At 38.4% G+C, this 12,349-nt stretch overlaps 1 protein-coding gene across 5 annotated transcripts in view; it reads right to left on the bottom strand.

Moving 5' to 3' along the window:
- Positions 1–12,349, bottom strand: part of IQCE (IQ motif containing E) — an 89,032-nt gene that overhangs the window by 16,338 nt on the left and 60,345 nt on the right. For 4 of the 5 annotated variants that reach the window (XM_069084780.1, XM_069084781.1, XM_069084779.1 and 1 more), the window contains 6 exons: positions 11,007–11,192; positions 7,709–7,732; positions 5,363–5,473; positions 4,722–4,843; positions 3,646–3,743; positions 2,569–2,667 (listed from right to left, as the gene is read on the bottom strand). In XM_069084780.1, coding sequence (XP_068940881.1) covers positions 2,569–2,667; positions 3,646–3,743; positions 4,722–4,843; positions 5,363–5,473; positions 7,709–7,732; positions 11,007–11,192 — 640 coding nt within the window. The remainder of the gene's footprint in view (positions 1–2,568; positions 2,668–3,645; positions 3,744–4,721; positions 4,844–5,362; positions 5,474–7,708; positions 7,733–11,006; positions 11,193–12,349) is intronic. The other variant, XM_069084782.1, reaches the window with a different exon arrangement.

Raw genomic sequence — 12,349 nt, 5'->3', positions numbered from 1 at the left:
GTAAAAACAAAATATAACAATAAAATATACAAAAAACAAAATACAAGAATGGGCAGAAAGGTTCCAAAGGCAACTCTCACAAAGGAATTCTAAACTTTTTTGTTTTTTTTGCTTTTTGGAGGGGGAAAGGCAGGGCAACTGGGGTTAAGTGACTTGCCCAAGGTCACATGTCTAGTAAGTGTTAAGTGTCTGAGTCCGGACTTGAACTCAGGTCCTCCTGACTCCAGGGCCAGTGCTCTATTTCACTACACCACCTAGCTGCCCCTCTAAACTTATTTTCAATAAGGAAGGACACTGAAATAAAGTGACTGTTACTTTGAAAAGGATTACACTCATTTGGATGCATATGTATATTTTTAAAGACTCTCTTCATTACAGTCATACCTTACATAAAATGAAAAAAGGAAAAGATGATTCATGAAGATGTAAAATCATCTCTCCAAATACTGTATCACAATTATAATTATTTTTCTTCTCACCTGCATTCTGTCCAATACCTTTCACCTATTCTCTGAAAACAATTCTACGGAACTAATAGGAAGGAGGGCATTCTGAAACACTACACTGGATAACTCCATCAAGACTATGAATCTTAAAAAACAACATAATTGCTATTCAAATTCAACAGTCCAAATGACAGAATTGTTTGGGGAAAAGTGAACTCTCTTTCCACATACCAAGAAAAAGATACTTCTCTAATTTGTTCATAAGGATCTAAGCATTAAGGTGACCAGTCACTTAACTGAGATATGAGCATGCTTCTACCAACAGATCAGGACTGATTTCTAAGGACCAATTATAAGGAGGTTCATCACCAACGGGTCAACCACTTAGTGATGAATTCTTTGGTCATGGCAGCTATGATGTTTTGAAATATAGAGCACAAAATTACAATTCAATTCTGCTTTAGATATTGCAATTGTTCTCTCTTTCTCTTTTTGCAACTTTCAGGGGAATAAAAGGAATAAGATTAAAGTAGTATCTAAATGAAATTTAAAAGATCATCCTTCAAGGATACTTAAATTTAGGTTAGGTTTTTTGTTTTGTTTTGTTTTTAAGGCTTTTAAAAAGTTTCCTATAATCAGATTAAACAATAGCTTGAATACCAAATTGTCTTGATGATTTTAGCTTTTCTTATAGAATAATTTCCTAAGTGAAAATAGAATGATAAAGTAAAGTATCTGAATGACATGAACACACATTTATTTTAGGCATAAGAATAAATCCTGACTTCAGAGACTCTTATTTATTTATTTTGCTTTTTTTTGGAGGGCAATTGGGGTTAAGTGACTTGCCCAAGGTCACATGGCTAATTTTTTTTGTTAAGTGTCTGAGGCCAGATTTCAACTCAGGTCCTCCTGACTCCAGGGCCGGTGCTCTATTCACTGCGCCAGCTAGCCACCCCGATACTCTTATTTAACGGGGAGTACAAATACATTCTTCAAAAAAAATTTAGCACAGATTTTAAAAAAATTCTAAAGGCCACTAAAAGCCAGTAAGAAATTAAACTACTCAAAGCTATTTAGGAGTCTGAGAGTTATCAGAAACCATCCTCAGGCCCTGGTATATGGGGAACCAACTGAGCTTTTTGTGCCTTAACTGTAGACCTTTCTTTTAAATTCTTACCCATGTGGGTATGAGTGTACATGTGTGTGTGAGAGAGAGATAAGCAGAGAAAGAGAAAGATATAGATACAGATAGATAAGAAACAGAGAAAGAGAGACAGAGAGAGAGAAAGACTGAGAAATGGAGACAGACAGAGATCTGTGATTTAGTCTGTGTTTGAGCCACAGGCAGGTTCAGTGATGTGTCCATGGTCACTGTGCTAGTGTGTGTGAGAGGGAGGACTTGAACCGAAGTCTTCATGACTCAAGGCTGGCCCCCCTGTCTACTAGACCCTGCATACATTGATTAGGCTTTATTAGCATTGCTGATAATATAGCTTACATTTCTCTAGCATTTTATGGTTCACAAAGCTTTTCTCATTTCAAATCAGTAAGGTAGTAAGTGCAAGTGTTGTGATTCCCACTTAAAAGAAGAGGAAACAAACGCTCAAACAGACTGGACAACTTTCTCTGTGGTTACAAGAAGTCAGTAAAGGTCAAAGCCAGAACTCAAACTCTGGCCTCCTTATTCCAAGTCCAGTGCTCTCTCCACTAGACCCCACTGCCTAGACAATTTGGTCGTATTTAAGCTTAGGATTGAATTCCATAAAAGCAGGAACACTGGTGTAAATGGACAGAAATATGACCTAAAAGGCAGAGATGTCCAGGAATGCTATCCCGAGCTCACTCTTTGGGGGCTCGTGGCAGACCAGTCAGGCAGTACAGATGTGGAACCCAGGAATTAAAGGACAGATTGTAACTCCTGTGTGCTCAGACCAATAAGCTGTCCTACCCTATCCTCTCACTGAAACTGTCTTGCCTATTCCTTCAGCAGTGTGGATGTTTCCCAGTCAGCAAACAAATGAACAATCCCATGTGCCTGAGGAACCCTAACTCTGCTTGTGAAAGAAGAGGCTGCCCAGGCTTCTTTCCTGAGACTCACTGCACATATGTGGACACTCACCACAGTAGGGCTGATGAACCAGTGCCTTCATACTCTCATCATTGTCAGCTGTTATGTCTTCTCCAGCCTCTTCACTATTACCTTCACTATCTTCTTTACCTAGAATAACTCAAAAGTCAGAAGCTTCAAAGATGAAGGTCAATGGCAAAGCAAATAAAACTCCTGGATTTATAATGACTTTATCTCTTCCTCTCTGCACATTCCCACTTTATTCCATATCTCCCTGTTCCCCACCCCCCCACCCCCAAGACGTGACACCATCTCTGATATCAGAAGGAGCTACAGTAAAGTCTGTGGTGTCTCCATAAGACTGAATCTCTGAATGGCAGTGAGTGAGAAGAAGACTATTAGTCTAAAATGCCACCATACTAGAGTATTCTTCTTTATACCTTGTTTGCCCTCAGTGCCATGTTCACAAATGAAAACCCCAAGAGTATATTTTGTGGCTGAATGGTATCTCTAAATCTCAAAAGCTTTACTTACAAAATTAAATGGTTCCTTATTGCTCATGGTCAGCATTATTCTGATATTCACATCAGACATGGCAGATAAAGGAACTCAATAAGAAGCCTTTGCTTCATTCATAGATTCACAGGGTTGGAAAAGACCTCAGGATCATGCAGTTAAGATGCCAAATGTAATACTAATTGCAGTATAATGCTACTTTGGGCTTCAGTGAAACAGGAAAGGAAATTACAAGAGTTATTTTTCTTAAAAAACAAACAAGCAAAAAAAAAAAGCCACTAGTCAAGGTGGAGAAAGAATTCTTTTCCAGCAAGAGCTAGGTCTAAAAATGAGAGAAACAAAGGGAGGGTACGCTGGATAAAGTGAGCGACAAATAAGATACCCCGATAATTAATATGATAATATTCTTACAAACTAAGTAATGGGAATAAATTGAGGTTCTTTCCCAGAACTGGGGTACAGTGTCAAAAATGAACCTCAGTCAAGGTATAGTGTTTAAAGAATTATTTGAGCCCTGTTATTTTCCTGTAAAAAAAGGAACTTAGAGAAGCTATCCTCTTGGCTTAAAATAAACATTCCTTTGTATCTAAGTTTTTTAAAAAATAAGATTACCAAGAGAAGATGGTGCAGAGACTAGAGAGGCTGATTTCTCATATACTGCTGAAATAGGTTTCTTTTCACTTATGGGAGAATCAGAGGCTGCTTTTGCACTGGAAAAAAAAAAAAAGAATAAAAAGGTCTTTAAAGGACACATTGTAGGGGTTTGAGGCCCAAAGCAGGGCTCATTATTTTGCCTGTGAGGATAAAGAGAGGGATCTAGAGAAAGATACAGTCATAATCAGGGAAACAACTCAAACTTTAACAAACAGGTTAAAGACTTGTTTATAGACTCATAGAATATTCAGAGCTGGAAGGTACCTTAGAGGTCATCTAGGCTAATACCTTACTGGACAAAGGAGAAGATGGAGGCCCAGCCGGTTCAGATTTTAAGATTTCAAAAATAGGCTTTTTACACCATTCTTTTCCCTCTTCTAGTTTTTTGGTGCATTATGTCTTGAGGTAGCCCCTAGACTGGGGAGCACTACAGATCAAAAGAGGAAGTTTTGTTGGACAGAGTAACTGTAAAGCCTGGGAAGAGATTAGATTGTGAAACTGCTGTTGAAAAAAGTCTGTGCAATGAACAAAGGAGTCTATTCTGGGTCTTTTGGGATATTTCATCTGTTAAATAACAAAATTCTGTATTAAAAAAAAAGTATTAATACAAGAAGTCTACAGACTCATACTTACTTAGGCCAAGAGGCAGCCAAAACATTATCTATATATTTTCCCCCAGAGCAAAAAAAGCAAAGTGATCATGGAATCTTTCCATAATGATGAGATCCCAAGGGCTCTTCAATCACATGTTCACAGTGCACTACCTGTTCATCAAAAGAATTGGAAAAAGCAAATCCCCCCGCCCCCCCCCCAAAAAAAACCCATGGCTTTTGCTCACAAATAGATGACATGTTAACAGCCTGTTGCAACACACTATCTGCCTAATGCCTACATGCTTTTAGGTGTTATTCCTGGGTGACTGTGGCAGTGGCAAGTTTTCCCTTTTCTACCTTTGAGTCCTGTGTTTTTTCTTAATATAGAAATAGGCCTAACAAAAAATGAATCACACTTTGAACCAGCTGCTTCTGACTTACTGGTATCCCATCCGTGTTGAGTGTGCCCTGAAAATCGACTGGATGACTGCAATAGCATCGTCTTCCTCCTTGTCATCAGCCACCACAACTGAGGAATTATGACAGCGGGATGTGTTGGATCTCTACAACGTAATGATACCAAAGGAGGAAAGTAAAGGTTTGACATCAAACCTTTCACAGTAAAGTTAAGGCCCACCACTCTGGATACAAGACAGACAAAGAGCAAGATCCCCTGCCTTGGTTGGCTCAGTGGATTACTAATGCTATGAAGTGAGCAACCACCTGATCACAGGTTCTTATACTCTGAAAACTGTTGAGATACAAGTCTTTTTTTGTGGGAGGTAGTGGCTAAAATGGGGGTTCTTAAATCTTTAACAACAAGATAAGATATCCTACTTTATTCTGCAGCCCCCCACCCCAACAGCAATTTAACTTCCAAAACTGGGCTGGGCCAGAGACAAAATTAGTGGGATCTGAAAATACACTACAGCCTGGAGCATTAGGTTAAGGCCACTGGGGAAGAAAGCTTTAAAAGACTAAGTTAGAAAAATGTCCAGTACTTCCCCTAGTTGACAAACTGAACCAAAAGAAGAAACAGAGAGTGACATATTGGGTCTGTGTCCAGCTGTCTTGATGGCTACCTTATTTGGAAAGCTGGGCATGCTGGGAGATTCTGAATCAAATGTATCGCTCGAAAACAGCTTCTCCCGTGCTAAATGTCCCCTGAAAACTGCCTGCAGTACAGCAGCCGCCTAGCAGGGAGAAAGAGAGAAATGGATGTTAATTCCCTGGAAAGATGGCAGCTACAAATTAAAGCAGATTCAAGAGGAAAAGGCAGAGCTACAAAGAAAACAAATTCCCTTACTGCTGCATAATCACAGAAATGTTTAAGAAGAACCTTTCTCCCCCTCACTCACAAAACCTACTGCAATAAAAAATATCCCAATACACACTGAGAATAAACCCACTAATCCTTGGCGTAATGGTCCAACTGAATCTTGAAAGATCTAAAAACGATGATACTTGTCAATGTAATTACATTCTAGCTGCTTAATAGTGGCCCATATTTGACAGTTCAAGGCAAGTGCTAATATTTTGATATTAGAGTCTAGTAATCCAAAGGCTCTGGCTACTTCATACACAAATTCTAAAATAAGGCAGAGTCTGACAGGCTCTTCTGGCATGGCAAAGACAATGTTTTGTTTTTTTTTTCTTTCTTCTATTTTTGGAAGTCAGTATGGAGACTTCACAGGTTCTGCCCTTTATCTCTGGGATGGAAAGTGGGGTTAATAATAAGCCAACCTTGAATGAGCCTACCTTCATTCTTGCTTAAAAATACCAAATGCCTGACAAAGGAACTGGGGCTCTCATCTCATTTTAACCGAACAATAGACAGACATACTAAGCACAAACAGAACATTAGTTTCAAGGTCCAGACACCTTTTTTCATAACTGTCAGGTAAAAAGAAAGCATTTCAGTTTTTTTAAAGGCAGGATCATAGGATCATAGATTTATTTGGATGAAAGACTGATTTGATGAAGGTGAGGAAACTGTCACACACAATCTAAGTAAAATAAATAAATAAATAAAAGTGCCTGAACATCAGTTGGTTGAAGAAAAAAAAAATTAAAAGAGCATTAAGTTTTGGAACTAACCTAGGCTTACTTGGGTAAAAATCAAAGGTCAGTCACTTCTCTTTACTAACATCCTACTTGACATCATTAAGAGAGTGGTTATCTTTAGCAGTTACTGAAATGATATAAAACCACAGCCTAGGTAAAGAGGATCAAAATGAGGTACTCCTCAGATTGATGGAGGTAGGAATGGAGAAGCACTGTGAAGGCTATGCTTAGCCTCTGCAAGTAGAAGAATCTTTCTCCTTAATGATCTAAAAGGCCACACACTCTGGATGAACTGGGAATAGAACTGCTGACATAGAGAAGAAAACCTAAGCAGTACCTTCAAAAAAAGAGAAGGAAGTGAGAAAATTAGGAGAGGGAAGGAGTAGGAAGATTTCTAGGACTTCAGGCATCAACCTACTCTGTCCATTCTTTCCAGAAAAGATGACCTGGTCCTCAAGAAAGAGGCAGCTGGGGGCAGCCAGGTAGCACAGTGAGTAAGAGCACCAGCTCCAGTGTCAGACTGACCTGGAGATCGAATCCCGGGCTCAGACACTTAGCACCCACCCAGAAACACCTGGCCGTGTAACTTTGAGCAAGTTACTTAACCCCAATTGCTTAGGGGCGGCCAGGTGGCTCAGCGAGTAAGAGCACCGGCTCCAGTGTCGGGATGACCTGGAGATAGAATCCCGGGCTCAGTCACTCAGCACCACACCCAGAAATAACTGGCCGTGTAACCTTGAGCAAGTTACTTAACCCCGATTGCTTTAAAAAAAAAAAAAAAGAGGCAGCTGAGGAAAGCTCCATGTCTAGAACTATATGTGTATCAATAGATATAGACATAGTTGTGTGTATAGACTTATGTATGTGTATATATATATATAAAATACATAATATATACAAACATACATATACAGTGTTTAGAACTGCATACTTCCTCTCATTGTGAAGCATCAAAATCACATCAGATATACATATACATATATATGTATATATATATTTTTTTGCTTTTTGGAGGGCCATTGGGGTTAAGTGACTTGCCCAAGGTCACACAGATAGTAAGTGTTAAGTGTCTGAGGCTGGATTTGAACTCAGGTCCTCCTGACTCCAGAGCCAGTGCTCTATTTACTGCGGCACCTAGCCGCCTCCAATCACATCATATATTTGAAAAAAAAAAATGAAATTGTCTTAAAAATCTCATTGCTAATGTGACTTTCTAATTCTAAATTTAATAATGCAATTTTAAAAATTAAAATATGAGTATTTACAGAGACACCTCTGAAACATGCACAAACTTAGTAAGCTTCCATATTAAAACATCCCCTGATGTTTCATGTTACATTACTGGTGTAATAACCCACACTTACCTCATCCAGATTAGCCTCTTTTTTCTGAAACAGAAAAACAAATTCTAAATTAACATTAGAAGGTCTTGTGGCCTTTTAAAATCACATTCTTCCCCTAGGGGATTCCATTTTTCCCCTTACTACTGCTATTAGATGAACTAAGGGACTGAAAAACACAGTTACAGTGGAGATAAAAGCAAAATGATAACACAACTTGGACCGAAAGCACAATGAACTCTTTCTTCATCACCAGCTACTTCCCCTATTGCCTATCTAAGATGTGCTAAAAGAACACAAATTCAGTGACCCTGACCCAAGCGAAATCTAAACAGGAAGACAAGTCTACTGATGAAATATTCTCAAATTAAACGTAGAGGATTTCAGTATCAACAGTAGTCTCTATTAGTGTTTGTTACTAACGATACGTACTCTATTAGCCAGTTGATGTTTAATAATAACTAACCTATGTAAGTAAAAAGCACAGGATTACAGAGAGAAGATCTTTCCATCACTACAACAATAAATGGATAAAGCTGTATTTTAACGGAAAGGAGTAAGGAGTGGGCACACGATGCAAAGATGAAGTCCACGGTATATAGAGGACAAAAGATCAATTAGCATATTACAGAATAAAAGCTGAAGACTATGAATATGTCAGTAGAAAGTAAGTTCCTTTGGAGCAGGGGCTATTTCATTTTGCATCCCCAGCATCTAAAAGGGTGCCTTGGGCAGAATAAGTGTCTTAATACATGTCTGTTGAATTTGGTTAATTGTCACAACCCAGAGAAGAGAATGGAAAAGAATAATAAATTTTGGAACTATCCTAGGATTACTTGATCAAAGTTACTTCTACTTTCTGAGACCCTACTTGTCACTGTTAAGAGGGGTGATTACCATTAGCATCACTCTTCCTAACTCTATTTCAAACTCTAGAGAAATGCAGGACATAAGCCTCAAAGTGGAGACCAACCAATTGTTAGCTTCAAGTTTAGCTGTGGCTTAGACTTTAGAAAGAATAAATTAAAAAAACAACAAAATAAAATGTCTTCTGCAGACTCAAAGCTTTGTACAAGTATTATATCATTTATCTTCAAGATATGTCTTAGGTAGAGAATAAATATTGGAAGATATCATTGCCTGAGAGTAGAATGGGCTGTTCTGGGAAGCAGTGAGTGCTCCATCCCTGGTGGTCTCCTCCTCAAGTCATAGCAGAAAGAGTATTCCTGTTCAGGTCTGCAGATGACCTCAGGCCCATTCCAACCGAGAAATTCTGTGACTTCATACTATTCTATTTTACAAATATGGGAACCGAGCCCAGGTATACTGACTCTTAAGTAATTTATTTATCAAGCACCTACTATGTGCCAGGAACTATTCTAAAGCACTGGGTCTTTCCATTTATAGAATGAACTTTTTTTTGATCACCTTATTAGAGGTGTAGGTTTTATATTAAACAGGTGCAATACAGATGATATTCAGATGACCATATTAGCACCATCTGGTTTATATTACACTGCATCTTTAGCAAAATAAATCAAGTTATCAGAATCTGAATCCTATTAGCATAACCTTAGAACTGGAGAGGGAAAAGCCCAATCCATCTTGTTAGCTGTTTCATCAATAAGCATTTCTTAAGCACAGTGCCAGGCGCTGTGCTAAGTACGGGGGACAAAAAGAAAGACAGAAGACAGTCAAACCTTGCCGTCGGCCTAACGGGGGGAGGAGGGGGAGCGGGGGAGGGGAGACACAACACACAGCGATGTACAAACAAGGCACATTCAGGATACGTTGGAAATAATCAATAGAGAAATGCTGCTGTGAATTAAGGGGGATCAGGAAAGGCTCCTTATAGAAGATAGGACTTCAGCTGGGACTGATTCATTTATTCAACTAACATCTGCAGAGTAAAAGAGAGAGAGAGAAACTGAATGAAAGTGAAAAACTGTGTGGCTACTGAAGGCTAAAGGCCATGTGGATGGGGACAGTACATGTTCGGGGCAAAGCCCTGCCCAGGCAGCTCCACCGTTGTGTCTACCAAGATGGAAAGGCTCATTATGATCTGCCGAGCAATAACACACTCCTTCAATCAGATGAGGATTACCACTATTCTTTGAGGACTATGCAGGTGAAGAATCTCATGCACTGGGGCACGGGTTCAGGTAAACAGGTAACTCCATGATTATTTTAGAAGAATAAAACAAAGCAAAAATAAAATTAAAATTAAAAAAACCCAAAAAATTGCATTTTCTCTCTAAGATCCTTTGTAACACACATTTAGTGTGTGACAAGTAATGTATATATAGTAAGATTTAATTTCCATCCGCCCTTGTGGTAGATAAGTTAAGCTTTAAAACTGTTTGAATTCCTAGTATTTACATCATGTACAAGTTTCCATAATCATATAACATTCCCTACATATACTTAATCTTTTTGGCACTCTTGGAGAATTCTTTTTAGCTTCTCTGTGCCCATACTTTTCTATATAAGTAAGGTCAAATAAATAGTATTTGTCTTATAAAAGTCAGTCTACATTCTTTTAACAGAATTAGCGATAAAATTTCCAGATATCAGAGTGCTAGAGACATTTGTCTGTTATCAGAGGCCTTGACTATATGGTCAGAGATACAGTAAAGACACTGTTTTCTTAAAGAGTTAGGTCAGTTCACCATGTAAATGAGGCCAGTCAGTTTTGTACCATGAAAAACTCAAGTCTTGTTAAGGCAGATTGTACCCTGCCCCCAATTAATCATTTCACAAATCAAATTTCACTCATCTGATTGTCAGGTGAATATATGAATGGCTTCAGAGCAATCCATTTTAGCTACCAGAAAAATAACTCAAAAGTACACAATCTTTGGGTACTATGGGTCAATAGCATTATTTTTCTATGGGCAAAGCAAAAGTCCTGTGATTTTTACATGAAATGATGTGAAATGCAAATTGGCTACAAATTTATATGGGAATTAATCTCTTCTCTCTCTTACTGGGAAGGCTTTTGGGATAATGCTATCCACCCATGTGCCAGCAGTAGGAGAGAAGGGTACAGTGGGAAAGAGCACTCAATTGGGAATTAGGTTCTGCTGCTGACGACCTGTGTGACTTTGGGGAAATCTTTCACCAAGAGAGGCCTCAGTTTCCTCATCTCTAAAATGAGAGAATTGGACCCATCGAGGGCTCTGCATTCTAAGCTCCCTTCCAGCTCTAAGAGTCTATGATTCCTAGGAGAGTGCTCTTCTAAGAACGCTCGTTGAGAAGCTAGAGTCTAGAATGAGAAGAGGTGCCAGCGACATTGAGCTACTTTCTTTTCAGGAAATATCACCTTTCTCTTGAATATCTTCCACTGACTTTGGATAATTCTGGCAGCTTTATCTCTTCTGTGTGGTTTGTTTCTGGTATCACAGTGGAAAGTGGGAGGCTGAAAGGACACATTACTTGAACTTGATATAGAACCTTGCTGAGTCTGGATACAGGTAATGTTGGAGGAGATAAAGGTATTTTCCTGAGCCTGCAAGAAATTCAAGATAGAAAAGAATGAGTCATGGAAGGAAATGAATAAGTAGAAGCAGGGTAGATAACTATCAGGTAGGGTGGCAGGATATTACTTCCCATGATAGTAGGATATTCTGATCATGCTTTTTAATTTGGAGAAAAGTTGTATCCACTGCTCAGGTTGACAAAATCTTTGGTGAGAAACAAAGTGCAAACTGTAAAATGGATTCAAAGTCATTTTTCATTAAAGTCTCTAAACTTCTTTCTGGCAGCACTCTTCTTGTTGGAAAAAAACCATGACATCATTTGTGATCCTGCCAGCATGGCAAGACGTCAATCTTTTTCTGGTGGGTTTCAAAAAGCCTTCCTGACATTATCTAATTAATTCTTCTCACACTCCAAGAAGGTAAGTAGGTGAAAAATATTGGCATCCTTACTTTATAGCTTGAGAATACTTAAAGTGCAAAGATGGTGACTAATTTTTTCTGAGGTCACAAAGCAAGTTACACTAAAAAGGATGGAACACAGAATACCTGCTTCTTGGTTTACTTAGTGCCATGACTGATCAATGGCCACATTAATGATACTTAATACCAAATGATGAGCCAAATTCTTCTGCTGGGAAAAATATTTCCTAGAGTTGGGGCAGAGGAGGGAGAATTCTGAGTTTGAATTAACTTTCTGAGGTCAAGAAGCACTTCTAGCATTACTACTATTTCCAGGAGCCTGAGTCACTAGGCCTATAGAATGGTTTATAATTTAAATAAACATATCTTTAATCAGAATGAATGAATAAAAGCAAATTTCTGATACTGTTACAGAGATGATAATTGAAAAAGTCCTGAATTTTTGTTTGTTTCTTGCCTTAATATACAGAAAGTATAGGTGGTAGGGTTAAACATGATTTAGGTTTAGTTCTGGTTTAGATTGAAAGAAATTTTTCCATTATAACCATCAAATTGTCACTACTTCCATATTGTCATAGGTTTTCTAGTACACATTTTCTGTCTATATGTCTTGATTTCATATTTCTAACAACAATGAAAATACTAATTTCTAAACTCAGTGAAGCCAAAGTTATTGGAAAAAGATCTCACAAAGGAAGCAATCCAAACAAATTTTAAAAATTTAAAACTACCGTGTTTCCCCGATAATAAGACACTGTCTTATTAA

This window comes from Petaurus breviceps, unplaced genomic scaffold, assembly GCF_028583685.1.
Source record: "Petaurus breviceps papuanus isolate PSGF00001 unplaced genomic scaffold, PetGlider_PUasm1.0 175, whole genome shotgun sequence".
NCBI classification, from domain to species: domain Eukaryota; kingdom Metazoa; phylum Chordata; class Mammalia; order Diprotodontia; family Petauridae; genus Petaurus; species Petaurus breviceps.
Note: the sequence above shows the minus strand (reverse complement) of the source record. Positions and strands in the feature narration are given on the sequence as shown.